The sequence below is a fragment of the Mauremys mutica genome, unplaced genomic scaffold (assembly GCF_020497125.1).
Source record: "Mauremys mutica isolate MM-2020 ecotype Southern unplaced genomic scaffold, ASM2049712v1 001268F_np12_obj, whole genome shotgun sequence".
NCBI lineage: Eukaryota > Metazoa > Chordata > Testudines > Geoemydidae > Mauremys > Mauremys mutica.
In genome coordinates this window covers 23,518-50,906 of record NW_025423151.1, presented here as the reverse complement: position 1 = coordinate 50,906, position 27,389 = coordinate 23,518, and the positions used below count along the sequence as shown (strand labels likewise).

Here is a 27,389-nt window from a genome sequence, read left to right as displayed (position 1 = left end):
CCACACTGAACTTTAGTTTAAGCTAATAGGGTGGGAGATAGAAAGGAGACATGCCCTAGAGGATTCAGAGTCTTTAAGCTCAGACTTCTTGCAACACATCTGAGTAACAGTAATGCACAGGTCTTAAATTACATTACTCTACTTTGTACTGTTCACTGCTAGCTGGAAAGTGAAGTGGCATGGAACCCACACAAGATACTGAGACAGGAGGGCAGACTGGTTGTTTATTGGCAAATAAATGCTAAAAACCAAGAGCCCTATATACACAGGTGCTCTGTGCCCTATTACATTAGGATGGTCACAAAGCAGTCAAGGCAGAGTGCAAAAGATCAGTGGATAAACAAGCAAGTCAGTGTCTGTCTAGACACACCAGGGGAGCGGTAGTGAACAAAGATCTTGGTGCAGTTGAATGCTTCTAGATGGTTTGAGCTGCCAAAGCAATTTCATTTTGCCATCTAAATCCCTTAGCTGTTGAGCACGTCACCTCCTAGGGAGAGCTTTCAGACCAAGGTGTCTTTACTACTTCATCCATTCGCCTCCTCAGTATTTGTGATGGTTTAAGTTACAAGGGCACATGGGACAGCAAAATGAAAGGAGGGATGAGAAAGCAGAACCAAATAACGGCTGCTTGGCCTATGAAGTAGTAAGAGGCTCATTGTGAACCCATCCCACATGCTGTGCTAGAATGCACCAAGTCTGTTCACTACCAGCTGGATGGGACAAGAGAGCATTTAAGTTAATCTGATTGTTAAAACAGACTAGCAGAATAAACCCCACCCTCCACAAAAAACACTAAGAAGAGTAGTGAGCCTGGACAACAACAGGGAGCAAAAGCTTTTTTAAAGGCTTGTAAACTCAGTCCATGCCCCATTGCTTGGAGGAAATGCAAGCAAGATGCACATTCCCTTGCACTGAAAGGTGGTTTGTTCTTTCAGTACTGGCCTTGGGTCATTAGATTAGTGAAACTGGAAGAAAGTTTAACAAGCCATTCTGTGCCAGGCAGCAGCCACTAAGCACCATTATAGTAGCCCTGCTTTGTTCCTCTGTGGGCAAAGGAGTGCTGTGCATGGGGAATTGCATTTTTACAGAGACATGCTATCCAAATACAGCTATATTCCATACAGCTTCTCATGGCCTTGGCCTCTATTGTTAGAACATGCCAGTGTTAGCATTTTGGAAAGAGACCCAGCGCCTTTGCCCCCACTGGAATGCATACAATGATGTGGCCCAAGCAAGAGTACCCTGGTAAAGAGCCTCTGAGAAGAGAAAGAAGAAAATCCATTTGGTCTCACACCACGAGCAGCTGTTGAGGAAGAGACAGGGCTGGTTCCTGGAAAGCCACCACAGTTAACACAAGCAGGGGAAAGGGATCAGTAGAGGGAACCCCAACATACCACATGACCCTTACAACTAACCCTCAAAGCAGGCTATTTGGACAGTTAATGAATTCAGCTCCAGGGGCCTTGAAAGGTGAAGTGACCCTTCCTTCCCCACCCACCATCAGCCTAGTCACCTCCTCCCAATTCCCAGGTTAGTTGTGAGTGAGTTGACCCGAAGAGAGCAATGGTCTCATGAAGGAATTGGCATTAAAAATGCCAGGACATGGAGGGTTGCATTTTGCTTGTAGATTCTCCTTCCCGGCAGCATTTAACTGAGCAGTTCTAAGTAGGTGACAGGAACTTTGCCCTTCTGGTTGCCCCTCTCGCCTATGAGCCAGTCTGGATCCATCCCTGGCAGGCTGTACACTGTGATCATCTGGGAGAGAGAGAAAATTAGATGAAATCTCATTCCTCATTGGAGCCAAGGACAGAATTAGGTTTGTGACAGACTCTTGCCTGGGAATTCCTCAAGGACCTTTCAGAGGCTTCCAAGTTTGTACGTTGTTTAGTCATGGCAGGACTTCAAGCCACCCCATATTGTCTCTGCCAAGCACACTTGTGTCTGGCCACAGCTCTGTGCTCAGACATTCCCCCTCACTGATGGCAGAAGGGATTTCAGAGGCATTGCCATGAAGTTGCTTAAAACTTCAGCCTGCTCTGAACTATTAGTCTCTTCAAGGCTTTTCTACCTGTCCAGTGGTTGAGGACTGTCCCATTCAGCCCTCAGCACCAGAGAGTTAAAGAACAAGTGATTGGCCTTTTTATCTAACCCCCTGGGCTTGGTTAGGTGAGACAAGGCAGCTGAAGGAATTCTTTGGATAATGTATCTAGGCCTTAGTGCATTAATGGCAATAGAGAGACTTCAGTGGGAGCAAAAGGATGCAGCAGCGGTGTAGCACATTGGGTTGACCTATGGCATTGCAGAATTTGGACCCATTCTTCTCACCACCACTGTCATTCTACTAACTGCAGTAGGAGTTAGTCCCAATTTACACTGGTGTAAATGAGAAGAAAGTCAGGCTCTCACTTACTAGCTCCACTAGTGAAGAGGCTGAGGCATTGCTAGTCCCAAGGGCCTTGCCAAGCCCTGATCCAGCATTGCTGTGCAGCAGTGCCAAATGGGGTGGGAGCAGCTGAGAGTTCAAGGAACAGATACCAACCTCATCTGCTAATAGCGCCAGCTCGCTGCTGTCAGCCGCTTCATAATCATAGAGAACTCTGGCCTTCCGGGTCCCGCTGGCTGGAGGCTTGACATCCTTCAGGTTCAGTGCCCCCTCAACAGCTGTGGCAGAGTTAGGTGCCCTGCCTACAGTGGGCACAACAGGAATTGTGGCAGCAACAGTGGTGGGAGAGGTGGTAGCTGGGGGAGGCGATGTGGACTCTGCATTGCCCACAAATGTACCTGGAAATCTTAGGGGGAAAAAAAAGAGGAAAAGGCAAGTTAGCGAGGCTCCAGCATTGCACAAGAGAAGTCGCCTGTCGGTTCATGATTCCGACTAGCAAACTGCTCCCAAAGGGGGCTTTGTGCCAGCAGCCAGGGTAACAAGATGCAGAAAGAATATGCAGAATATTCTGTTGAGCCTCCAATCAAGCAGCTCTGTTTGTTTCTCTCCTAATGTTCACGTTACACAAAATGTGCTTGTGTGAAGCCTATGAGGATGGTCTTGTCACTGAGTCACACTTCGGAGCGCAGTGTTAATGTTTACAAGAGCATAACAGATGGTTCTCCAGTCCCCACTGCAGTACTGCTCTACAGCGCTGCCAATGCACCTGAATCCTCAGTAGCAGCACTGCTCATCCTCCCTTAGGAGGCTCAGCTGAAGCCACCCCCAGCTGTGCTGTAGATTGGAGACAGACTGATAGAATGCCACAATAGTTTTAACTCAAGACAGATTTGAGTCTTGATTTCTTGTGCTGAAAGGGTAAAGCGAGGCAGTGTGGCCAAGCAGCTAGAGCACTGGACCAGCTCTCAGAGGAGTTCTGGGCTCCACCAGTGGCTTACGGTACAACCTTGGCCAAGTTACTTCATCTCTGGGCTCATTGGTTTTCCACTTTTCGTCCATCTAGATTGTAGTCTCTTGTGTGCGGGCAGCACCAGCACAGTGCCCCCTACCCCCAAATCTTAGCTGGGGCTCTAGGCTCTACTGTACTAGATAATAGTGGGTTAGTTTAATAAGGTTGTGGATCCCACACACCCATTAAAGATAAACTGCACCCATGGCTGGTCATGTGTAATGTGCCATTAAAGTGTTAAAGGAGCACTCAAGGAAGAGAAGGACATTGCAGAGAATTCATTTGGCTTCTCTGCATCGATCCTCATTGCAGAGGGGGTGGGAGAGATGCCCCAAAAGAATAGCTCTGATGTCAGTAACGAATCAGAAGTACTGTCCCAAATTGATGTCAATAGAAGAGGTTTTAGAACTGATTAATTAAAAACAGTAATAAGTCACCAGGACCAGACGGTTGGTATTCACCCAGGAGTTCTCAAGGAACTCAAACATGAAATTGCAGAACTGTAGTAAGCCACCTATCACTGAAATCAGCCTCTGTACCAAATGACTGGAAGGTAACTAATGCAACTTTTTTTTTTTTTTTTTTAAGAAGGGCTCCAGAGGAGATCCTGGCAATTGCAGGCTCCTGAGCTTAACTTCAGTACCAAGCAATTTGGCAGAATGATCAGACCCAGAAACATGATTAGTCAGGGAAGAGTCACAGCTTTGGGGAGGCATGACTTCTTTACAAATCTATCAGAATTCTTTGAGGGAGTCAACAAGCCCAGGGATACGGGTGAGCCAATCAATACAGCGTACTTGGACCTCCAGAAAGCCTTTGACAAGGCCCCTCACCAAAGGCTCCACTACAGCCCTAACCCTCTGACTGCCAGAAGTCAGGAAAGGGTCATTTCATAATTGCCCTGTTCTGTACCCGCCTTCTGAAGCTCTGGGATTGGCCACTGTCAGAGACAAGATACTGGGCAAGACAGACCATGGTATGACCCAGTACAGTAGCTCTTCCATTCATGCTCGGTACCAATTCAGTCAGATGCTCCTTGGGGCCTGTGTGGACTAACAGCTATTCCAGCCCCCAGTTAATACATGATTAATGTGACCAGAGAAGATGAAGAGCTTTCCTGATCTTATCAACTAGGGTAGGGGTCAGCAACCTTTCAGAAGTGCTGTGCCGAGTTCATTTATTCATTCTAATTTAAGGTTTCGCGTGCCCATAATACATTAACGTTTTTAGAAGGTCTCTTTCTAAAAGTCTATAATATAACACTAAACTATTGTTGTATGTAAAGTAAATAAGGTTTTTAAAATGTTTAAGAAGCTTAATTTAAAAATGAAATTAAGATGCAGAGCCCCCCGGACTGGTGGCCAGGACCCAGGCAATGAGTGCCACTGAAAATCAGCTCGTGTGCCGCCTTCAGCACGCATACTATAGGTTGCCTACCCCTGATCTAGGACATCTTACTTACATTTCTCCTTTGGAGCTGCAGGCATGGAAAGGAAAGCAAATAGCAGTCATTATGCAGCTAGAGACCTACCTGGTCAAGTCAGACTGCACTGGCAATTAGCCAAGAAATACCCTTTACCCCCACCCCACAGCCAGCTCTCTCCAGCAGTTGCTCTGACAGTGCATGCAGGACATGGAAGCTCATTGCATGGGTTCAGAAGTTGTGCAAAGAGCTGTTAATCCAACCTGGCTCCAAGTCTTACAGATCCATTTAGAAAGGTGAACCCTGAAATTAAACACTTAATAAAACCACCCCAATCCCTTTGGGCCTAGGCAGCATGATCATGAGTCCCCTTTACAAAGGTTGCTCAGAGGAGCTCTCCCAGAAAAAGCTTTAAGGGCCTGATTCTTAAACGTAACCTCAGGTTTGTGTGTGTGGGTGCAGAGGTGGAGAATGCTGAGAGACCAGGAAATGCCTCAAAGGCAAGGAGGCCCCATCCCATACCTGCCCAGCTGCTTCTGCAGGTCCAGCATGTACTGGTAGCCCTGAGCGTAGTAGGTGGCCTGAGATTCTACAAACTCGTGGAGACAGCGAAGGTGATTCACCTGAAGGGAGAAGACAGATTGTCAGCTGGTCTGTTTGTGACCTAGAGCTAAGGTGCAGCGGCACAGAGGAACCCCTCCCTACAGAGAGACACTTCCAGTATACGGAAGTGGCAGCAGAGATATGCATGGGCAGAGAGGTGCAGGATGGTATTTAAGATTTGATCAAGAGGCGTTTTTGTACCAGAGGCTTCCATCTAGGAGTTTGGGGACTCTGTAGAACAAGTGGATAGGGTCTCTGACTGGAGCTTGTGCCTTGTGTTCTAGACAACTGAGCACAGGGTTAGGAGCCCAGCTGGCTAGTCCCCACAGCTCACATTACTCACTCTAAATAACAGGAAGAGCCAGGCTTCTCCATCTTGGCGAAGTGCATTGACGCCTGCAGAGCTGTATGTGCCTAGTAGGATTTTGTTATTTCTATAGCACAAGGTACATGGCTCATTATGCCCCTGCCTTGAGCAGTCTAGGTTTGCACTAAGGCCTCAGTTTACCCCATAACCCCATGAACTTGGGCATTACATTTTGTGTCTTCCTCCCATCCCTCTATAGAGACATCATCCCATATCCTTCTAGAACAGGGGTGGGCAAACTATGGCCCAGGGGCTGCATCCAGCTCTTGAGCTCCTACCAGGGAGCAGGGTCAGGGCTTGCCACACTCCACACTGCTCCCAGAAGCAGCGGCATGTCCTCCCCTCCATCTCCTATGTGTAGGGGCAGCCAGGGGGCTAAGTATGCTGCCCCCACCCCAAGCACCATACCCACAGCTCCCATTGGCCAAGAACTGTGACCAATGGGAGCTGCGGGGGCAGTGCCTGCAGACAGGGCAGCACGCAGAGCTGCCTGGCTGTGTAGGAGCCAGAGGGAGGACAGGCCGCTGCTTCTGGGAGCTGCTTGAAGTGCGTGCCACCTGGACCCTGCACCCCAACTGCTTCCCATGCCCCAGCCCCAGCCCTGATTCTCCTCCCACCTTCCGAAACCCTCAGTCCCAGCCCAGAGCACCCTCCTGCACCCCCAACCCCTCACCCCCCTGCCCTCCAACCTCCTGCCCAGAGTGCCCTCCTGCACCCCCAACCCCTCATCCCCAGCCCCACCACAGAGCCCTCACCCACCCCTGCACCCCAACCTCCTGCCCAGAGCCCCCTCCTGCACCCTGAACTCATTTCTGGCCCCAGCCCAAAGATCGCACTCACAGCTGGAGCCCTACCCCTCCCACACCCCAACCACTAATTGTGAGCATTTATGGCTTGCTATATAATTTCTATACCCAGATGTGGCCCTCACACCAAAAAGTTTGCCAACCTCTGTTCTAGGAGAACACTAGAAGTCATTAGTCTCAGACCACTGGCCCCTTGGGAACTCACATGTGTGCTGCTGATCCCCTCCAGCAGGAGGCGTGTCAATTCCGCCTGCCGATCAAACTCGGTCTGAGCCACCCGGAGCTCATGTTCTGCCTGCAAGACAAAAGGGAGCATGATGCGTTTCCTGGGCTGCAGAGGGGAAGGCTGGGTCCAGCTTCCTTTCTCTCCTGGAACAAGCTGGAGACCAGCTATAGACCCCTCCTGCCACCAGGAGGAGAGAAGTAGGGACACATTTACAGAGGTGGCTACTGACTGAATGCCTCCATTTGTGGAGCCCAGCATCAGATGCATTGATCCTGCAATGCAGAGGTGCAGAGCACCCCTGGACTCCCTGGGAGCTGTGTGCACTCAGAACTCTGAGCACCTGGCCTGTGGCAGTGGTGGGACTGGGCTGCCAAGAGTCCATGGCCACTCTTGAAAGCTAGGTCCTAAGCCTCCATGTCTGCAGCAGAGTCTGTAATGCCTATTTATAGCCCATCGCCTCCTAGACCAGGCCTTCCCCAGGACAGCGGCAACCTGGAGATTAATCCATGATGGGAAAGAGCCGGTGGTATAACCCTCCCACCCCACTGAAGTCAGAGCATGGGCAGGCCTTATGGATCTTGAAGCAGATCCCAGCCACAACAGTGTCTATGGGTAGGAGGGCTCCACCTGGAATTGGACAGCCAATGCCTCTCCATGGAGAGGGTCACTGTGTGGAAGGGCACCTGGCAGTTCAGCATTCCCCTGGGAGTTGCAGGGGATGCTGCTGCCAAGAGAATCTCACAGCTCTGCTCCTTCTGCCCCCCACCCCAGAGAATCACAGAGATGGAGGGGTTTCTGCAGCCCAGCTGGGAGGAGTGTCTTACTTTTTCCCTGGCAGTTCTTGGGCAATTGTAGGGTGTTTCTCAACGTGTAACTAAGCATTGAACACTAGTCAGACTCCAGAGGCATCCAGGGAGCTGCTGAGCTCATGCTAGCACAAAATCAGGCCCAAGAACATCGGCTACAAGACTACTCTGCAGCAGAGGCCCTGGGAGGAAACACCCCACTTGCCAGCGTTGCTGCCCATGTGGCAGGAGAGATTGTAGAACTAGACGAGGTCTTTGAATGTAAAGGCCAAAGCCTTGCCAGGCAGAGTAATTAATATGCAAAATCAGAGCCATAATTGGCCTTGCAGACAGCACGCTTACAAATTAATGGGTGGTTTGCAATGTGGGAACGATGCCCAAACATATTTCCAAAGTAACATTCGGTGCAATTAGAGCAGTGGGAGGATTTGTTTTGGGGCAGGGGAAGTGAGACATCTTCTATCAGGGTAAGTGGCGCACGCTAGCAAAGAACGTGTGTATTCTCATGCAGGAAGTCTTGTGTGTGAACCTCAGTGCTGGGCCATGGCCAGTTTCATCTTAGGGCTTGTTGACATGGGGAAATTGACCAGAATAGCTCCATGCTGACACTTTTTTGGGCACCTGGACTAAGTGTCCACACAGGGAGATATTGCAGAACAGTTATTCTGGTCAGTTTCCCTACGTAGTCAAGCCCTTAGTAGGTTTTTTGTTTTGTTTTTTTAAATAGCTTGAGGCTGAACTCAGTATTTCCTAGGATGGGTCATCGCCTCCAAAAGAAGTGGGGTGTTTATACATGCAAATCAAGCTCGATTTTAAAGCAAGAGATTGCTGTGGCCCATTGCCTTGGATCCAATGTTATCCACACTGTGCTAGGGTAAGAGTACTCCAACAAACCCCCTTTGAATATTGGTCTCTATTTTAAGCCAACGTAATTGAACAGTTTCTCACATCCTCTGAAAGATTTAGGGGAAAAAAGATTTCAGGGAGCATCAGCAGTGAGACCTTTGGGAAATAGTTGGCTACAGCCAGCTGAGTGTTCTGGTGGGCAACCCTGGATCCATTCCCATTGGGCAGAGTCAGCGATTTCACTGGCAGGCAGAGGTGAAGCATCATGCCACACAAGCCACACTGTTTGCTCTTGCACACCCAGCGATCGCTGCGAGCAACTGGGGCTTGAAGGGGTAGGACACCACGTCTTGTCCCATCCAAGATCCGGGGATGTCTTGGGAACATCCTGAACTGGCTCCCAACATGTTTGCCTAGATATCTGAGGAGCATTAAGTCAGGGGAAAGTAGCTAGTTCATGTTTTGGTGCTAAACATGAGGAGTTACATGCATCTAATGGAAGAGGCCAGTGGCCCTGATTGGTACCAGGTGTGATGTAAAGGAATTAACACTTCCTCCTGCACAATTCCACCAATACATTTCAGCCCTAACCAGCTCATTCAGTCTGCTCTCTAGAGGACATGATCATGGCAGGCCAGGCTCCATGGCAATTTGGGGATCTGGACACATTCACCAGGGATCAGGTTAAAGATACAGAGATATACGAGAGCACCCTGGATTGCCAAGAGATGAAGTATCACCACTTTTGAGCATGGTTATCACCATTCTGATGTGCTAGGCAGGTATCTAATCTCTGTTCAGCACCCCACTAGTCTGAGGTCCTATACAGAAGGTCAATACCCAATTATGTGCAGTCACATTCCTGCCACATCTCTGCCTTTTTATAGCTGCTAATACTCCAAAGGAGCAGCTTTGGTTTGTTGTCCAGGCTTGAGGGGGATGGGCAACATGGAGACATATCTCCTACACAGAACCACCTTTACTCTGAGCCAGAGAGCATTTCCCCTCTGACTTTTCTGCACTACACAACCTCTTGTAAGGACCACCTAGGGTGTTAGTGAGAATTCCTTCCTCTTGGTGACTTCGGTCTAGACTCCACTCCTAATCAGACCCAATTCCTCCAGAACAAATAGAGACAGCTCTCAATGGTGCATGTATATTAATGTGGGAGGTGTTTGTGCTGCAAGAAAGGAGCTGAAAGTACCATTACAGTGCAGTGGCTCTGCTGCTAGCATTGCAGCACAGGGAGCTCCTAAGACAGCCTTGTATTATACACAGGGAGCCTAATTTTTTCAGATGCTGAGGCCTTCCTTATTAGGCAAGACAAACGGGCAGGTCCTGGAGATATGCAGATGTGGTCAAATTGCTTCCTTGCCAGTCCTACTAGCATTAGAGTTAGCTAGTTACAGTTCTCTTGTTCAACACCTCACTCCTTAACCCCAGTGGGATGCACCAGAGGACAGAGCTAACATCTCTGCTTTCAGCCTGCAAAGAGCAGTGACACACCCTTGACCAAGCACCTGCTGCACATTTGGAGGAAGAAGTCTGCAGTATGCATGTTCTGCCTCCCATCCCACTCATTAACATTTCCAGCACCTTTTCACCTGCGTACTTACTTTTTCCACCTCGTCGCTCCAGAGCTGGTGGGGCCACAGAGCAACAGGAAAGGAGATCAGTGTTGGAGACTTCAAGAGGCACTCGGCAATAACAGCAATTGGTGGGGATACTCCACAGATGCAGCAGGCTAACTCCAGGAACAAGCCAGCCCTTCACCCAGCAGCAGCAGGCAGCCTTCTGCCCCAGACAGGACACTTTCTTCCTCAAGGAGCCCGTTTTGCACTCCTCCCTACCTCCCTGCACCCATATCCTCAAACTCAGGAGATGTCTACACATGGAGGATTGTCAGGACTCAAGGTGTTTTGAATTCATACCCCACCTTATTCTGGATTAATTTGTTGTGTGGATGCTCTTATTGCAGAGAATCTCAGACAATGTTAAACCAGAACAGTTTAAGAATAGCTATTCCAGAATGACTCCTCATGTAGCCAAGCCCTCAGTGTGACCCTGAGGGAGGAATCCTCTTAGTTGTTGAGGGTACAGCACCTAGCGTGATAGGGCTCCTAAGCAGGGAGTGGGCTTCTATAAGTGGCCAGAACAAAATGCAAGAGCTGGGATGGGCAGAAGTGGAGGGATGGACAGAGTGAAGATCTCTAAACAGCAAGGTCAGAATAGCTCAACAATGCAATGATCTGCACCCTTCAAGCTAAGGTGGGCCGGAGTTGAAGGACAGCCTCTTCCAGAATGCTGGTGGGGGGCCCGGGTGTAAAACTGAGCAAGGTCTGCAATAAGACAGGGCTAGTGCAGACAGTTCACCGTGGCCTGGGCGAGGGGGGGCATGTGCAGCTAAGTGAGTGGTTGTGATGGGTTAAAGGAGTCCCTCACCCACTGATCTATAGCTCAGGAGAACAGGAAAAGCTACATGGAATCCAGGCTGCTCTGAGGCTCCGGCTAGTTCAAAGCATCCCATGGGGTGGGGGCAGATATGGGTGTTTGTAGCCAAGCTTGTCCTTCATAGGAGGAAGAAGGCATTGAACCCCAGCTCCCCTTCCCAGGCCTGCTGGAGCTTGCAGCTCTGCCTCTGTCAGAGGAAAAGGCTCATCTGCTCCTAGAAGGAGTCATCTCCCATCCTCCCCACTAACTTCTGGGGTAGGGCGGCACAGTCAGCTGCTCTCTGGGATCTGGCTTGGAGGTATGAAACATAACAGTCAACACAAAAACAAAAAACCACAGCAACAGGAGAGGGAAGAGAACAGGCAGAAAAACATATTGATCCACCCCAGAGGGTCCTTGGCCTTGTCTTTCCCATGGTCAGGAGTTTCCCCTCCAGCACAGCCACACACATAATTACTATTGACTAACGGGGGGAAGGGGGAAGATACCAAACGAGCTGAGACAAGAACAGCAGCAAACTGGGAGAAGGGTTTAGGGGCCTAGAAGCCAGGGCGCTGACTCCAGCCTGGTAAAGCCTGAGATACTGAACAGGGACCCATCTCTGGGGACTCCCTACCCAGAAGAGTGACTGAACTGGGGCATGGAAGACCAGTGTGAAAGGACTCAAAAATGGGACCCCAGGAGGGGAATGTTGTAGTTACCCATGGACTGAGTTCAGGAGCCCTAATGAGGGGAGAAATTGGCAGCCAGGCACTGCAGAGTGACCTCTGACCATGAGGCAGCAGCTGGCCCCGTTAGGATGCAGCACGCTCCTCCTGACACTGACTTAAGCTTGACCACCCACAGTGTTAGCTTGATGTAGAGGAATTTGTAAGTTACTTTTGTAGCTACACTGCATGATGTCACCACTTAGCATTTCCTGGCCAGAAAGTCCCATATCCTCCTGATGAAGGCTAGGGCTAGAGTGGCATCTCCACCAGTAGAGGGCCTATGATAAAAAGATAGTTTTGAATCTATCCAGCAGAAGGCAGTGGTACACACACACAAGCCATCTCACCACAATACCCTGCATTGAAAGCCAGAGCTGTTTGTGGACAGTGAGACTCCAGAAATCTGACAGCTCCATAGGGCTCCAGTGCCCTGTTCTAGCACTCCAGTCTCAGCACACAGGTTTGTCCATTGCTTTAAGTATTGGGCTCTCCCTCCCTTCTAACCCTATCTAGCTATGTATTTAGTGCACTTGTCACCAGTGTTCATCTTTAATCCAGCTTTGTGCTGCCTAAACCAGCCCTAGAGAGCTTCCCTCAGGACTGCACTGGAGACTCTTGCTACTTATCTAATATTGTCTTTGTAACCTTTGTACACTCAGCTACTAAGCTGGGTCCAGAGACCTTAACACCCCACACTTGGAAAAAACAACCCCAGCAGCCATAGAAGACAATGGGGGCTGGGCAAGAGTCCATGCATGGACTTCCTACAGACAAAGCAACACGGGAAGTGAGTAAATGCTCTTCAAAAGGCTTCTATCAAAAGGCAGTAGATGGAAATCCCACCTCTAGCACATATACATCAGTACAGAGCCTAGGACATTTGTTTAGCCTTGTGGAGCACACATGCACATCTTCTGCCTGATGTTTCCACAAGCACCATTAGGTAGTGGGATCTCCACCTCTTTAACCCCGTGGAAGTGTTATTCTAAGCAGGCATTCATGGATTTATATGCTCATTCTCCAAGGTCTGTCCAGCTAGAAACAGCTACTTGCTCAGCAGAGGCAGTGATAAATCTCTCAGATTCATGCTGCTCTTAGTAGAAGAGGTCAGAGCTTCTCACCCAACATACACTATCAAAGTGTACCACTGCCCTTTACCAGATAGAATCTGCCATTTGCTCAAGGCTTTCAGGAGCCCAACTGGCTGCACTTGGGAAGTTATCCAGTTAGTACCCTGCACTTCTCTAGAGTATAAGACAGCTCCAAGCAGGTGTGAGGCTGGCCGGCCACGTGGTGTAGGCAGTCATGCATTAAAACACCTCAGCTAGGCACTAGATCCCCCCCAGCACCATCATGGGCAATGAGTGGCACAGGGCTGAGGAGACTGGGAAAGGCTGAATGCAGTGCTACCTTGCCTCCCTACTCCCTCCCACACAAAGCGGGACAGCTCAGCTGTTTCAGCAGAAAACTCCAATTGATGTTCTCAGAAGCCTAGCTGGAGCCTGAGGAAGCCTTCTTTGGGCTATGCAATAGGTTTTCCTCGGAGCCTGTCCTAGGAGTACAGAGCATGGAGAGAGTGGCCAAACCAACATCCTCTAATAAGGGAGACCTGATCCATCTGAGTGCAGATTATTCTGCAGTCAGACAGAGCAAGGGAGGAGGGCTGCTCCTTAGCTCTTACACTTCAGCTCAGGACACAGCTGAGAGACTAGGGGCAGGGTAGCCTAAGAGTTAAGAATTTTCCCTAGGCACATCCTCCCCCCCGCCGAGGATCAGATAGGATGAGGTCATCCAGGACCATTGTATGCCTCTAGTTCTGAAAGTGGGGCCAACTGTGTTTTACTCCAAATGCGTAACACAAACTTTATGGTTCTTCCAACTCTGAAAACTGTCAACATCTCTGCTGGGTACTAATTAAAGCTACAGAGTAGTATTTCTTACATTTTGATGGGCCAATGGTTTCCGAGCAAATGCTGGAGTATTGATTGGAAAGCAATGGGAATAAGATATATCATAATGGCACTGAGCTCCTAGGGTGTGGAGGACAGTATACTCTATTACTTCCATAGCAGATTTACCATATCCCATGCCAGTCAGTTCATTGGCAGTGAGTGTGGTTTTAGAGAGAGTTGGTGTATATTCGGGTTAAAATGGGCTTGTGTATTTCCTCTTATTTAGCTTAGGGTGTGCAGTTCCAATTTAGGGAATGACTATTGCCACACTGTTCGGAGTGGCTCACAACCATGAGTGCCTACCTCAGGGCTGAATGTCAAAGCAGGGAAGAGACACCAAAATGGTGGTATATTTTGTAATTAAATTGCACCAGCTCAGTAACAAATGTGAACTCTTGGATCACTATAACAGTCTTAGATTGTCTGTGACTCCATTGTATTTTGCCACCCAGACAAACTGGACCTAGTGATATATGGTCACTTATGTAAAAAATCACAAATATCCAAGTTACTCCCAGTCCCAAGAGACCAGTCACTCACTCAGGTCAAGTTGCATTCTAGTTCTCACACCAAAGACAATGCTGGTAGCTAATTCTGTAGTAAACTAACTATATGTTTATTAGCTAAGAAAAGGAAATGCATTATTGAGAGGTTAAAGCAGGTAAAATATATGTTTAGGTGAGCCACAGTCTGTAATTCCAAATGGTGGTAGAGATGTAATAAACTGCTAGTTTCCCAAAAGTCTTTTCAGGGTACCCAGATTGTCTTTGGATCTCTGCTTTGCATCAGGTACCATTCCCTGTCATAGTCCAGACAGTCCAGAGATCCTGGCTTTTTCCCCGAATCCATACTTATAGCTTCTTCGCACAGAAAATAAGCTGACAGTGGGCTCTTTCTTTAACTGTGGGAGAGAGAGACAAGTGCATTTAGAGTCTTTGATCTCTGATCATCACACACAATGACCACTTGCCTTCAAATGCACACAAATTAGTACTTTCCTGCTACAGTTCTTCATTTGCATTACACAAGGCTTTCTCATTTGATGGGTTATTTAATTACAGGAGTAATTACAATCTAAATGTTTGCTATTACATTATAATGGGATACAGATAAGTGAAAACAATACATGTAACATCCCAGAGTTTTCATGAAGTGTAAACACCAAATACATTCTTAAACAATTAACAATCATGTTAATCTGCACTAATACACAAGTGAATTGGCCTGGGAGTTTGGCATGAGCTAGCACTTGGTCTACCAGCGTCACAAATGTTACTGTATTGAACCCTGGATTCCAAGGGAGGTGACAAGACTTGATTTGGAAGGAAACTATCCTAAAGTAATTTTAATTTCTCCCCAACGCCCTTTCCTTTGAAGGACATCATTGATGCAGCCTGTGAAGTTCTAGCAGCTTCCAGCATTCCACAGCTCTTCTGGAGGACGGTGAGTACTTTGGGACTTCTTTGGCCTTTCCTGCTTGCTGTCATACCTTGTTGAAATATGCTCTTTTAAGAAAGAAATGGGGTGTTCATATTCCCTGTGATGGGTTGGATCACAAAAACCCCCTTTGGGACTGCCACCTGGTGTGCTGAGACTACCCCTGAGCCCACTTTTCCTGCCAGCTTGGGGGTTCAGTGCCCTGCCTGGTTTGAGCCAGACCCGCTAGCCTGCTACAAACCCAGACCCCAGTCTGAACCATGTCCCCCAAAAGCTGCAGGTTTAGCTGAAAACAGCTTAAGAAGTGTTCCTGTCTCCAACACCCAGATGCCCAGTTCCCAATGGAGTCCAAACCCCAAATAAATCCGTTTTACCCTGTCTAAAGCTTATACAGGATAAACTCATAAATTGTTCACCCTCTATACCACTGATAGAGAGAGATGCACAGCTGTTTGCCACCCCCAGGTATTAATACATACTCTGAATTAATTAATAAGTAAAAAGTGATTTTATTTAATTCAAAAGGTAGGATTTAAGTGGTTCCAGGTGATAAGACAACAAAGTGAATTACCAAGCAAAATAAAATAAAACATGCAAGACTATGCCTAATACAGTAAGAAAGTGATTACAGATGAAATCTCATCCTCAGAGATGTTCCAGTAAGCTTCTTTTACAGACTAGTCTCCTTCTAATCTGGGTCCAGCAATCACTTACACCCCCGTGGTTACTGTCCTTTGTTCCAGGTTCTTTCAGATAGCCTCTCCACCGCCAAAGGATATCTCTTGAGCCAGCTGAAGACCAAATGGAGGGGTCTCCCAGGGGGTTAAATAGACTTTCTCTTGTGGGTGGACACCCCTCCCTCCCCCTGTGTAGAATCCCAGCTACAAGATGGAGTTTTGGAGTCACATGGGCAAGTACATGTCCATGCATGACTCAGAACTTAAAGGTAGCAGCCATTGTTCACATGCTACCTTGAATGTCCTTAGGTACAGGGCCGGCCTTAGGCCGATTTGCCCGATTCCCCCGAATTGGGCCCCGCGCCTGAAGGGGCCCCCACGCACCGGCAGCGTCTCTCCCGGAAGCAAACTCTGCGTCTCCCGGAAGCAGCAGCTGTTGCTAGGCAACGAGAGACGCTGAGAGACGCTGGCCGGCAGAGGCAGCCCTGGCTGCACTTGCAGGACAGGTCGGGGGGCGGGGGGAGAGAAGGCACATGTGCCTTCCTTCCTCTCCCCCTCCCCCTCCCCCACCCCCAGCACTCACCTGGAGGAGACGCCAAGGGAGCTTCTGGTCTGTGGCAGACAGGAATCTCTGCAGTGGACCTCACTAACCTGAGCAGTTGGGGCTTCCAACGGTGAGTGTTTGACCCTGTGATTCCCCCAGGGTTTGTAATATTGGGTTGTTTTCGTGGTGTTGGTGTCTGAGGGTGAGTTTGTGACTGCCTGTGTCTGTTTTAAAACTAAAGTCTTGGGATCCTGTAACCCAGGGGAAAAGCCTCGAGCCGGTACTTAGTGCTGTGAACTCCAGGTGAGAGAGAGGGAGGTTTGGAGGGGGAAATCAAATACATCAAGAGGGGAGAATGCGAAAGGTCTGCAACAGGGCAGGCTGAGACTTTTATCTCCCCCCCCCCCGCAAGAGGGGAAACTGAGGCACTGAGTGATCAAATTCCCCTCTCCAAATTATTTGCAAAGGAGGAGGACAGGGGCTCCTATCCAAAACTGTTCCCTTCCCATCAACTCTGCTTTCCCTGCTGCAAGACCGCTGTAGGGGCTGAATATTTCCATTAAACCATGGCTCCTTCATTTGCCCTGCAACAATGAAATAGACCGGCTTGGGGGGGAATAGCCCCCCCCCCAAAGCTTTGTGGATATTAAGGTTTGGGGGGGGTATGATAATATTCTAGATCAATCAAATGCCCAGCTCAGCTTTCTAGCCATCCAGCAGCTTTAGGGCAGGGAAGGTAGGTGCTCTTGGTGCAGAGTGGTCACAAAACAGGGGTGAATTTAGCGGGGGGTTGAGGGGTCCGCTTGAAATCCCACCCGATGCAGCCACACAGAATCATTGGCAGCGCTGGGAGAGGCCAGGAGTGGAAGCAGGTGGCCTGGGGGTGGGGGGACATTTGCCCTCAGTCCTGGGCTCTGGGATGGACTAGGCTGGGTGGTGGGTTCAGTCTAGTCTTCCAGCCTGTTGCTCTCACTGGGGTTTGTGGTTTTCATCTGGCTCCACTGAAAAGACCAAACAAGCCCAGTAGAAAAGGGGAGTGAGAGAGGCAGGAAGGAGTTTGTAAGGGGTTTAAGTGACCCATCAGCGAAAGAGTAAAACCAGAGTTTGACTGGGTTTCCCCCCAGTCACCACTCCTGCAAACACTGGGCAAGGGGCAGCTCCATCCCCCACTGAGGCTATGGTGAGGGGCAACAGGGGAGGAAGGAAGCCACATGGCAGTCCCTTCCCCCCAACACCACCCTCCAGCCCCCAAACTCTGTCCCAAAGCCTACACCCACCCCTCCGCACTCCCTCCCAGAGCCTGCACCCCTCCACCCTTCCTGCACCCCACCCCATGCCCCAGCCCGGTGTCACGAAGTGTGGGGGAGTTAGGCCCTGCACCCCCAAACTCCCTGCCGATTCACCAGGACTCTCAGCCAGCCAGTAAAGCAGAAGGTTTATTTAGACGACAGGAACACAGTCCAACACAGGTCTTGCAGGCACAGATAACCGGATCCCCCCGGTTAGGTCCATTTTGGGGCCTTACAGCCCCCCCCCTCGGGGATCAGAGCCCTTTCTCCCTGCTTCCCCTCTATCCCCAGCCAACTCCCGTCTGCCTAACCCCCTCCAACCCCTCCTCTCTCCTCCGCTTCTTTCCCGGGCCAGGAGGTCACCTGACTCCTTTGTCTCCAGCACCTTTAGATGCACCTTTGCAGGGAGGGGCCCGGCCATCTGTTGCTAGGCGACAGAACCTCAGGCATTTGGTTGCATGGCCTTTTGCTGCTAGAAACTTAGGATCTGTACCCAACCCCCAGTAAGACCAGTCCCACTTCGTCACACCCGGAGCCTGCACCCAGCACCCAAACTCTGTCCCACTCAGCTCTGGGCAAAGCTCCTTGGTCTGGCTCCCAGCCCCTCTCCAAGATTTGCAGCTGTCTGGAGGTGCTGCCTTCCACACCTTCCTCATTCACACCTCATTCAGTCAATGGGGCAATTGATTACAAAGTGGAGGGAAGATCTTATTCTACTTCTAGCAAAAAGACATTTTTCTTTTACCTTTATGCTACCTTAGGGGCCTGCTATAACATATTACTAAGGTTCAATACAAAGTCATGTAAAAGTTATACAAAAATGCATAATGCAGAGATTTATCTACAACTGCATTGATTGACTGCTGTGTGCAGTAATATAGTGACCCCATGGTCTTTGAATGAGGCTTTATACTCGGGGGGGGGTGCGGTGGCAAGTTGGGGGCAAGCAGGGGGGCAAGCGGCAGGTGGGCAAAGAGGCGAGCACTGAGCCAGCAGGGGTTCTAGGGGCAGGCATGGGGGTTTCTGGCAGGGGAGGGAGAAAGTGAAAGGTGGCGAGTGGTGGGTGGGGGACTGACTAGGAGGGACGCAGCAAGTCAGTGGGGTGAGGAGGGGTGTGATGGTGGGGCTGAGCGGGGAGGGGGCGAGTCCTATTTTACTGCTGTGATCTGGTCACCCTGTGTGTGCCAGGTTTCAGAGTAGCAGCCATGTTAGTCTGTATCCGCAAAAAGAACAGGAGTAATTGTGGCACCTTGGAGACTAACACATTTATTTCAACATAAGCTTTCATGGGCTACTGCCCACTTCTTCAGATGCATAGAATGGAATACTTCTTTTTGCCTATGTGTGCCGTTTCTCCCCCCCTCTCCAAACCTTCCTCTTTGGCCCATAGCTGTTTCAACGGGGTGGCGCTGAGGAAGGAGGGTTTGTTTCTGCGGGGTGGGCGGCGCTGGGGGGGGGGCAGTGTTTCCACGGGGTCGGGCGGTGCTGGGGGGAAGCAGGGGGCATAAAATAGACATTATTGAATAAAATCAGTTGTACAACTATCAAAACAAATTATTTTCCTAATATGAAAGTGAAAATCTATAATTAATATTCCTTTAGAATGTGGTGACTTCTATCAATATGGGCAAGAGATCAAGAGATATTGGTAGAAAGTACCCAAGTGGAAGTAAGAAAAGAGCCATATACAAGGCAAAGGCAGTTGAAAGACAGAAGCAAAAGGATGCTTTAAGCAAGTATTTTAGCAGACCTGATTCTACTGTTGAGCCAGAAGAGCTCAGTGAAGACGCAGATATGGTTGAAAATTCTCCAGTAGAACATACAACACAGACAGAGAACGACAGCAGTGACAAAGAATTTGAAGAGCCAAATCAGTCTGAAGAAGACACTCAAGCCAGTCACGGTGAAGAGAAGACTACAAAAAGGGCTGTAACTGATGCTGAAGGTACTGAGGGTCAAGAATGCTTTTCTGATAATAAAGATGTGAGTGTTTTAGATCCAGAGCAGAAAGGCAACTTCAACTCTGCTGACCAGATGGAAATATCTGATGATCCTGCAACTTGGCCAGAATACATTAGCCAGCGTATCAGGGAGTATTTAGTAAAACAAGGGCCGCCTAAAATTATTGTAGAAGATTTCCCTAAAAATAAGATTGGGAAACACTTTTCAAAGTTTCACTGCAAAAGGAAACTTTCAAATGGTGAAATTGTACCTCGTCCATGGGTGATATACTCAGTGTCAGCTGACAAGATCTTTTGTTATTACTGTAAGATTTTGTGCAATAATGTGACAAGTTCATTAGCATCTAATGGTTTTAATGACTGGTCTAATATTCATACAAGATTGTCCGAGCACGAAAACTCAAAAGGACATTTACAAGCTATGCTTAGTTGCTGCGACCTTCAGCAAAGGTTATCTGCTGAAAAAACCATTGACTCAATACAACAAAAACTTATTGACAAAGAAGCAAAACTCTGGTATCAAGTTTTTGAGAGACTAGTTGCTGTCGTTCAGTTGCTAGCAGAACGAAACTTATCATTTCGTGGGTCTGATGAACGGCTGGGAACATCACACAATGGAAATTTTCTTGGAGTTATTGAATTACTGGGAAAGTTTGACCCAGTGATACAGGAACATTTACGAAGAATCAAGAACGAAGAAATACATGACCATTATTTAGGAAAAAACATTCAAAATGAACTTATTAGCATTGTAGGGAATGCTGTTAAACGTGAAATAATAGCTCGAATTAAGGCTGCTAAATATTTTACTATTATACTCGACTGCACTTCTGACATTAGTCACCAAGAACAAATGTCATTGACAATTAGATATGTGGCTGATGGTGTATCACCAAGTATTCCAGCAGGAGTATATGAACATTTCATTAAGTTCATAGTAGTAGAAAGCAGCACAGGTGAATATTTGTACAATATCCTTTTAAGTGAACTCAAAGACCTGGGATTGGACGTTGCAAATATCCGTGGGCAAGGCTATGACAACGGTGCAAATATGAAGGGAAACATATCAGGTGTACAAGCACGACTTTTGAAAACAAACCCAAGAGCTTTTTTTACACCATGTGCATGTCACAACTATAATCTCATTTTGGGAGACATGGCCAAAACATGTCCAGATGCGATGAGTTTCTTTGGAGCCTTGCAGTGTATTTATGCCCTTTTTTCTGCATCTACTAAAAGATGGACTATTTTTAGAAAACATGTTACTGGCCTTTCGGTAAAGCCTCTTTGCGAAACACGATGGGAATGTAGAATGCAAAGTGTCAAAGCTCTGCGGTACCAAGCAGGGGAGTTTTATGATGCACTTGTAGAGGTAGAAGAAACAACTGATGATTCTCAAGCAAAACATGAAGCTAAATCGCTGGCTTTTCAAATAAGGGATTATAAATTTTTGGTTTCGCTAGTTTTCTGGCATGATTTACTTTTTCAAGTGAATTTTGTGAGCAAAGAGCTGCAGAGTGATACAATGGATATTTCTGCAGGAATTTCTTCATTTGAAAAGCTTTGTAACTGGTTAAAAATGTACAGAGAGAAGGGTTTTCAAGAAGTGTTAACTGGTGCCAATGAACTTGCCAAAGATCTAGATGTGACTCCAGTATTCCAGACTAAACGTTTGCACAAACGAAAAAAACAGTTTGAGTACGAGTCTGCAGACGAGCCTTTTTCTGATCCAAAAGAAGCTTACAGAGTGCAGTGCTTCAATCAAGTGTTAGACAAAGCTTTACAGTCACTTGAACCAAGGTTTGAACAGTTACAAAAGCATGAGAGTTTATTTGGATTTTTATGCAAATTCAAAAATCTTCCCAAGGACACCATACGAAAAGCTGCTGCAGATCTGGAACTTGCATTGACAGATGTGAAACTAGTGCAGGAAAACGAACAAGTTTCAACTGTAAAATCAGTTGACATAAATGGCTACATGCTTTGTGAAGAACTGGAAGCATTAAAGCCAATTATTTCATCTGATTGTACAAACCCCCTAAAAATCCTTCAATTTCTTACATATAATAACCGATCAACAGGATTCCCAAATTTATTTATAGCAATTCGAATCTTCCTGACTATTCCAGTAACTGTAGCCTCAGGAGAGAGGAGTTTCTCGAAGCTAAATCTAATTAAAACATATCTGCGATCAACAATGCAGGAAGACCGATTAAACAATTTGGCAATCATGTCAATTGAATGCGAAGTAATGAAGAGCTTAGAGTTAGGCAATTTACTGAAAGATTTTGTCAGACAAAAAGCGAGGAAGATAAAGTTTTAAAAACATAGGTGAGGTGTACGATAAATATTGATATTTATAATATATGATGTAATGTATGTAATATATAATTTTGTTATTATGTATATAGTCATGGAAAGTAAATAATACATGGAAGAAATGAAAGGGGTTTTTTTTTGTGTTTTTTTTTTTTTTTTTTTTTAGTCATCCCTGCCGGGGCCCCGTCAAAACTATTCGAATTGGGCCCCGCACTTCCTAAAGCCGGCCCTGCTTAGGTAGACTTCTTGTGTGGATTGGAGCCTCAACTTGCAAATTCCTTTCTAAAGAAGCTGCCCAAATGCCTTACTAAGGCTACTTAAAATCAAACAAGTACACAGCCAATATTCATAACTTTGAATACAAAAATGATACATGCATATAAATAGGATGAATATATTCAGTAGATCATAACCTTTGCAGAGATATGTTACATGGCATATGCAGCACAAAACACACTCCAGTTATGTCATATCTACATTCACAAGCATACCTCCACAAAGCATCATGGGGTGCAATGTCACATTCCCCTGGTTGTAGTTTCTAGCAGGGCTTGCAGAGCTAGTTTCCATTTGCGTCTCTTATATGGTTTGCCTTTAGCCCCTCCCCACATCGTGTTAAGGTACAGTCTGTGGCTGCACTGTTGATACTGAAACAAGTAGTAATTTACATGGTAACTTAAACCATGGCTGGGATTGTGAGGGTGAACATTTTGCTTCCAATTGCAACCAGCTATATTAGAATTAAATGCTAGAATAACACTGTGCTGATATTGCTCTTGTCACAGAAATGGCTGAGATGTAGTGGTGTCAGAGATTCAGTCACCTTCCCTTGCATAAAACCTCTAATCATGCTTCATTACAGATTTGCTCATCCATTTCCATTTCACCTTTCTACATTATACCAGGAAAACTCTCTCACCGAGGGGCATTAACACTGGTTGTCTATCACAGCAAAACTAAGGGCTGGAGTGATGCTTTTGTTCATGATTAATAGTAGGTGTCTGTTCCATAGAGATGAAATTAGTGGTCTTTTGAATGGCGCCATTTGCTTAACATTTAACAACACAAAGCAGGAAATAGTGGAACCCAGGCATCTCTCATCACCACCTGGCTCTGATCAGATTGACTGGGAATGACATTTACTTTGTTAATTTGAGAAGTTTAACTTTCCTCTAAGGGTCAATGAATGATACAAATAGTTGAGTGTTGTTTTTTCTCAAAACCTTTGGATGTTAGGATTTGTAGATGCAACACGAATGTTCCAGCAGGAGGAGCCCTAAGCACATTCCTCACTAAAGTTGCCTTGCTGCATTGACCCCTCCCCCAGCAGAAGAATCATGTTGATCATTTTTTGTTTAGTAACAGTTTTTCTTTTGTGTCTCCACGGCCAGGAGCCAACTGCAGGTCTGGGTATTATCCTGGACAGTGTGTGTGGGATGTTCCCACATCTTCTCTCTCCTCTTCTGCAGCTGCTCAAAGCCCTTGTATCGGATAAATCTACTGCAAAAAAGGTATGGAACCTGGCCTGAAATCTGGAAGACAGTTTATATCTGGACAGAAAAGGAACATTGTGTTAGACCCTCTCCCCTTGCTTTGTACACACATCCCATCCTTGATGCCTTGGGTAACAACCATCAACCTTTTGGCCAAGTGGTCTAGACAGGACTTCCTTCTGAGCCTGCCAGAAGAGTTGCTTTTGCATGATATAGGGCACACGCTCTCTCTAGTACTGAACTTACTGCCTTCATAGCACGGACAATCCTAGGGATCAAGATAATAGGAACTGAACCTGGTCTCCCGTGTGGCACTGTAGAGTAATGTTGCTTGGGCCTCAAACGTATTTTATGCTTTGGAACTACTTCCTGCTCTAATGATTAATATGATGTTCAGGGAGGCTAGCACAAAAAACAAAGTTCTGAGTATAACTCAGTTGCTGTTTTATGATGTGCAATCAGTAGACGAGTTCCAAGTAATTTAGACATCAAATGATAAATGGGGGAAGCACAGATTTCATTGCAACTTTATGGGAGCCACTTTGCCGGAACCCAGAGCTGAAGCACTACTCATAGCTTGTGACAATTGCCTTGTGTCAGGATGCTAACTTTTAGTGCTTTACTCATAATTAGTTCCTGTCTTCTTGATTCACTAGTTCAGAGAGGCGTTATTTGGGCAATTCCATGGGGACAGGATGGTGGTATTTCTGCTTCAGTAGGAGTTGGCATGTTGGAAGCAGACTATGCATTTCAAGTAACTTTACCTATCCCTAGAAATGGCCTGGCTTAATAGTTCCTTAGAAAGCTCTAGTTCTCTGGCTGTAAACTGTAGCTCTTTCCATTTGCAGGTGTACAGTTTCCTGGATAAAATGTCCTTCTACATTGAGTTGTACAAACACAAGCCTCCTGATGTGATCTCGCATGAAGATGGCACCCTTTGGAGAAGGCAGGTGCCAAAACTTCTCTATCCCCTGGGTAAGGAATTCTGGAGGGGTCCTTCACCCTTGGAACACTGTCAGAGCTAGTTTTTTATGAACCAAATTGCTTACAGGTTTTAATTGTGAAGACTGGATTCTGATCACATTCTGAAGCTTCTGACTTTGTTTTTGTTTCACCTTTCCCTCCCCCTCCATTAGGACTGGGCCAGACAAACCTACGAATACCTCAGGGAACAGTGGGCCAGGTGATGCTGGATGACCGGGCATACTTAGTACGATGGGAATATTCCTACAGCAGCTGGACATTGTTCACTTGTGAAATTGAGATGCTGCTCCATGTTGTATCGACAGCAGGTGAGGCAAGAGGGGAATTGGGGTGGATGTTGTCGGGGAGAGAGGAGTGTGATGTATTAGTAACATTAACATAAGAGGAAAAAAATCAAGAGTAATTTCAGTGGGATTGGGACAGGTCCTAGGCACATTCTCCACTTCCTTTGGAACAGTCTGCCGCTGTTACAGAAGCGCATTGTGGCTGAGTCGAGCACCACATTGGGGATTGTGACAAGGGGAAAGAACAAATACTAGAAGAGGAGTGAGGAGGAAGAAAGGAGAGAAAGAAAGTAGGAGAGAGTCAAATACAGCAGGAGGTGGAAAGGTTTTGTTTTTTGTATTATGCTGTCTCCATAAAAGAGATCAGGAGGTGGTAAGCACTTATAGGGAGCTGGGCAAAATTTAAGATAAGAGAAAATAATGAGCAGGAGCCTTTTAAAATATCCCACCCACCCTCACATTTCTGTGTTTGGTCATTTGAGGGACATGGTCCCAGTTTAATCAATTTCTGTATTGCACCCTGGAAAGTAGATGTTCCCTTCATTAGAGATGTGGAATAATCTGAGAAGTAACTTACTGAAGGTTAGGACCTCTCTTGTAGAGATTGTAGTAGATCATCCAAGGAGTGGAGAGAGAGAGTAATGCTGCTTATGCATCTCTCCAGACTGTAATACTAGTTTTCTTTATCCAGATGTGATTCAGCACTGCCAGAGGGTCAAGCCAGTCATTGACCTGGTTCACAAGGTCATCAGCACTGATGTGTCGATAGCAGATTGTCTTCTGCCAATCACATCACGGATCTACATGCTGTTACAGAGGTAAGTAGCTGACTAGCAGTGACAGTTAAGGCACCCCGGAAGTTGCTAGAAATGGGGAAAATGGTCAACCATAAATTTTACCAAAGGCTATTTAGGAAGTCTGCCTCAGAGCTGGGATTAGAATTCTGGAGTTCCTGCCTTCATGTTCTGTGCGTAGACCACTAGACCACCTTGCCTACACACAACTGTTGTATTGCTTTAACTACACCTCTACCCCGATATAATGCGGTCCTCGGGAGCCAAAAAATCTCACCGCCTTATAGGTGAGACTGCGTTATATCGGGTATGGTCCAGTACGGCATACCGGCACGCTGTGACAGACTGGACCGGCTTCCCTGGCGGTGATTTAAAGGGCCCGGGGCTCCCCACTGCTTTACCGTGTTATATCCGAATTTGTGTTCTATCAGGTCGCGTTCTATCAGGGTAGAAGTGTATAATGATATAACAGTACAGCTCTCCCTAATGTGAATGCAATTATATCTGTATAAATGCACCTGGTATAGCTATCCCTGAAGGAAGGGGAATACGCTTTACCAGTGTAAGTCACCTATATAACTGTGTCCACACTATGGGTTGTACAGAGTTAACTATTTCAGCAGAGAAATCACAATCTCTCTATACCAGTATAAAAACTGTATAGACCTGGCTTACGTTCTGAAGATTTTATATATAATACTCTGGGTTTTTCCTAGGTTAACAAGTGTGATCTCTCCCCCAGTGGATGTTATTGCTTCTTGTGTCAATTGTTTGACTGTATTGGCTGCCCGCATGCCAGCTAAGGTGAGAGGATACCTTCTGATTTTCCTGAAATGGAATAGTGTGTGTGTGTGTGTGTGTGTATATATATATATATATATATAATATATATATATATATATATATAAGGGGGTATATTTATACTGCTCTCTCCTCTTCTAGGTCTGGACTGATCTTCACCACACAGGGTTCTTACCATTTGTTGCCAATCCAGTTTCCAGTATGAGTCACATGATTAGGTAATTCAGTTTTCTCTTGTGCCTTTGCTTCCCTTGATAATATGCCATATGAGGTGTAAGTGTTTCACTAGTGTGGATTCTAGACTTTCTAAAATCCAGGCACCTAATGTTCCATTCTTACATAATAGACTGGCAAAATCCTTATTCTAAATTCAGTTCCACTGAATCACATACGACTGTAAAGTGTTTGAGCTCCTTATAGAAAATATAAGGAGAAAATACTACATTTAGACATACCCTCTGATCATAAACATGCTTAGCTTTGCAGCAGAAGCAAGATTAATCAGGCTTATAAAATACAAGATACTGCTCTTAAGGAGAAGTAAAATACTTCTTAAGTGCAAGGGTGATTTGTCCTGAGCTCGGTGAGTCACCTTTTCTCTACTCAGGATCATTCCCCCATGTGTATTAGTTAATGTGATCCTCCTTCTCCATCTGCTTGGTTCCTATTGTACATACAATGCATGCTCTCGCTCCTTCCACAGTGCTGAGGGAATGAATGCTGGGGGCTATGGAAACCTGTTGATGAGCGTGGAACAGCCTCAGGGCGAGTATGGTGTCACCATCTCCTTCCTACACTTGGTCACAACTCTTGTCCGTGTAAGTGTTTCTGCAGTGCTTGTACATTTTCAGGCAGCAATAGGTTACTACTAGCTGGTGAGAGTGAAGATGAGGTAAAGGTGTGTACTGAATGTATGAGGTTCCCTTGGGTGGGGCCACCTCTGGTATCCATTTGACAACATACCCACCTTTTGTGCTGGGACCCTTGCTTTTCCCATGATTTGGTCTTTCCAACAATCATCTTCAAGTTGCAAATTGCACTCACTCCCTGATCAGGGTGGTGGGAGTGCTCAGTCTCTTCAGAGTCCCATTAACATTGCTCTGGGTAAGCAGGAAAGGAAAGCTCTTTTGTCTGCTGCTTTTTCTCTTCTAGAGATCCAAGTGTATTTACCTCCATAACACATCTGATCTTCACTTGCTTTGAGTGCAAGAGAATAGAAATTGC

General features: G+C 46.8%; 1 protein-coding gene and 1 pseudogene across 1 annotated transcript; one reads left to right on the top strand and one right to left on the bottom strand.

The window, feature by feature from the left end:
- Positions 1–204: 204 nt before the first annotated feature.
- On the bottom strand, positions 205–10,333 carry LOC123357971 (endophilin-B2-like). Its single transcript, XM_045000820.1, has 7 exons — positions 10,320–10,333; positions 10,086–10,236; positions 6,797–6,886; positions 5,338–5,438; positions 4,855–4,869; positions 2,540–2,789; positions 205–1,755 (listed from the first exon to the last, which is right to left on the bottom strand). The coding sequence occupies exons 1-7, from the start codon at positions 10,331–10,333 to the stop codon at positions 1,648–1,650; spliced, it is 729 nt and encodes a 242-aa protein (XP_044856755.1). The 3' UTR covers positions 205–1,647.
- Positions 10,334–12,381: 2,048 nt separating this feature from the next.
- Positions 12,382–27,389, top strand: part of LOC123357970 — a 36,621-nt pseudogene continuing 21,613 nt past the window's right edge.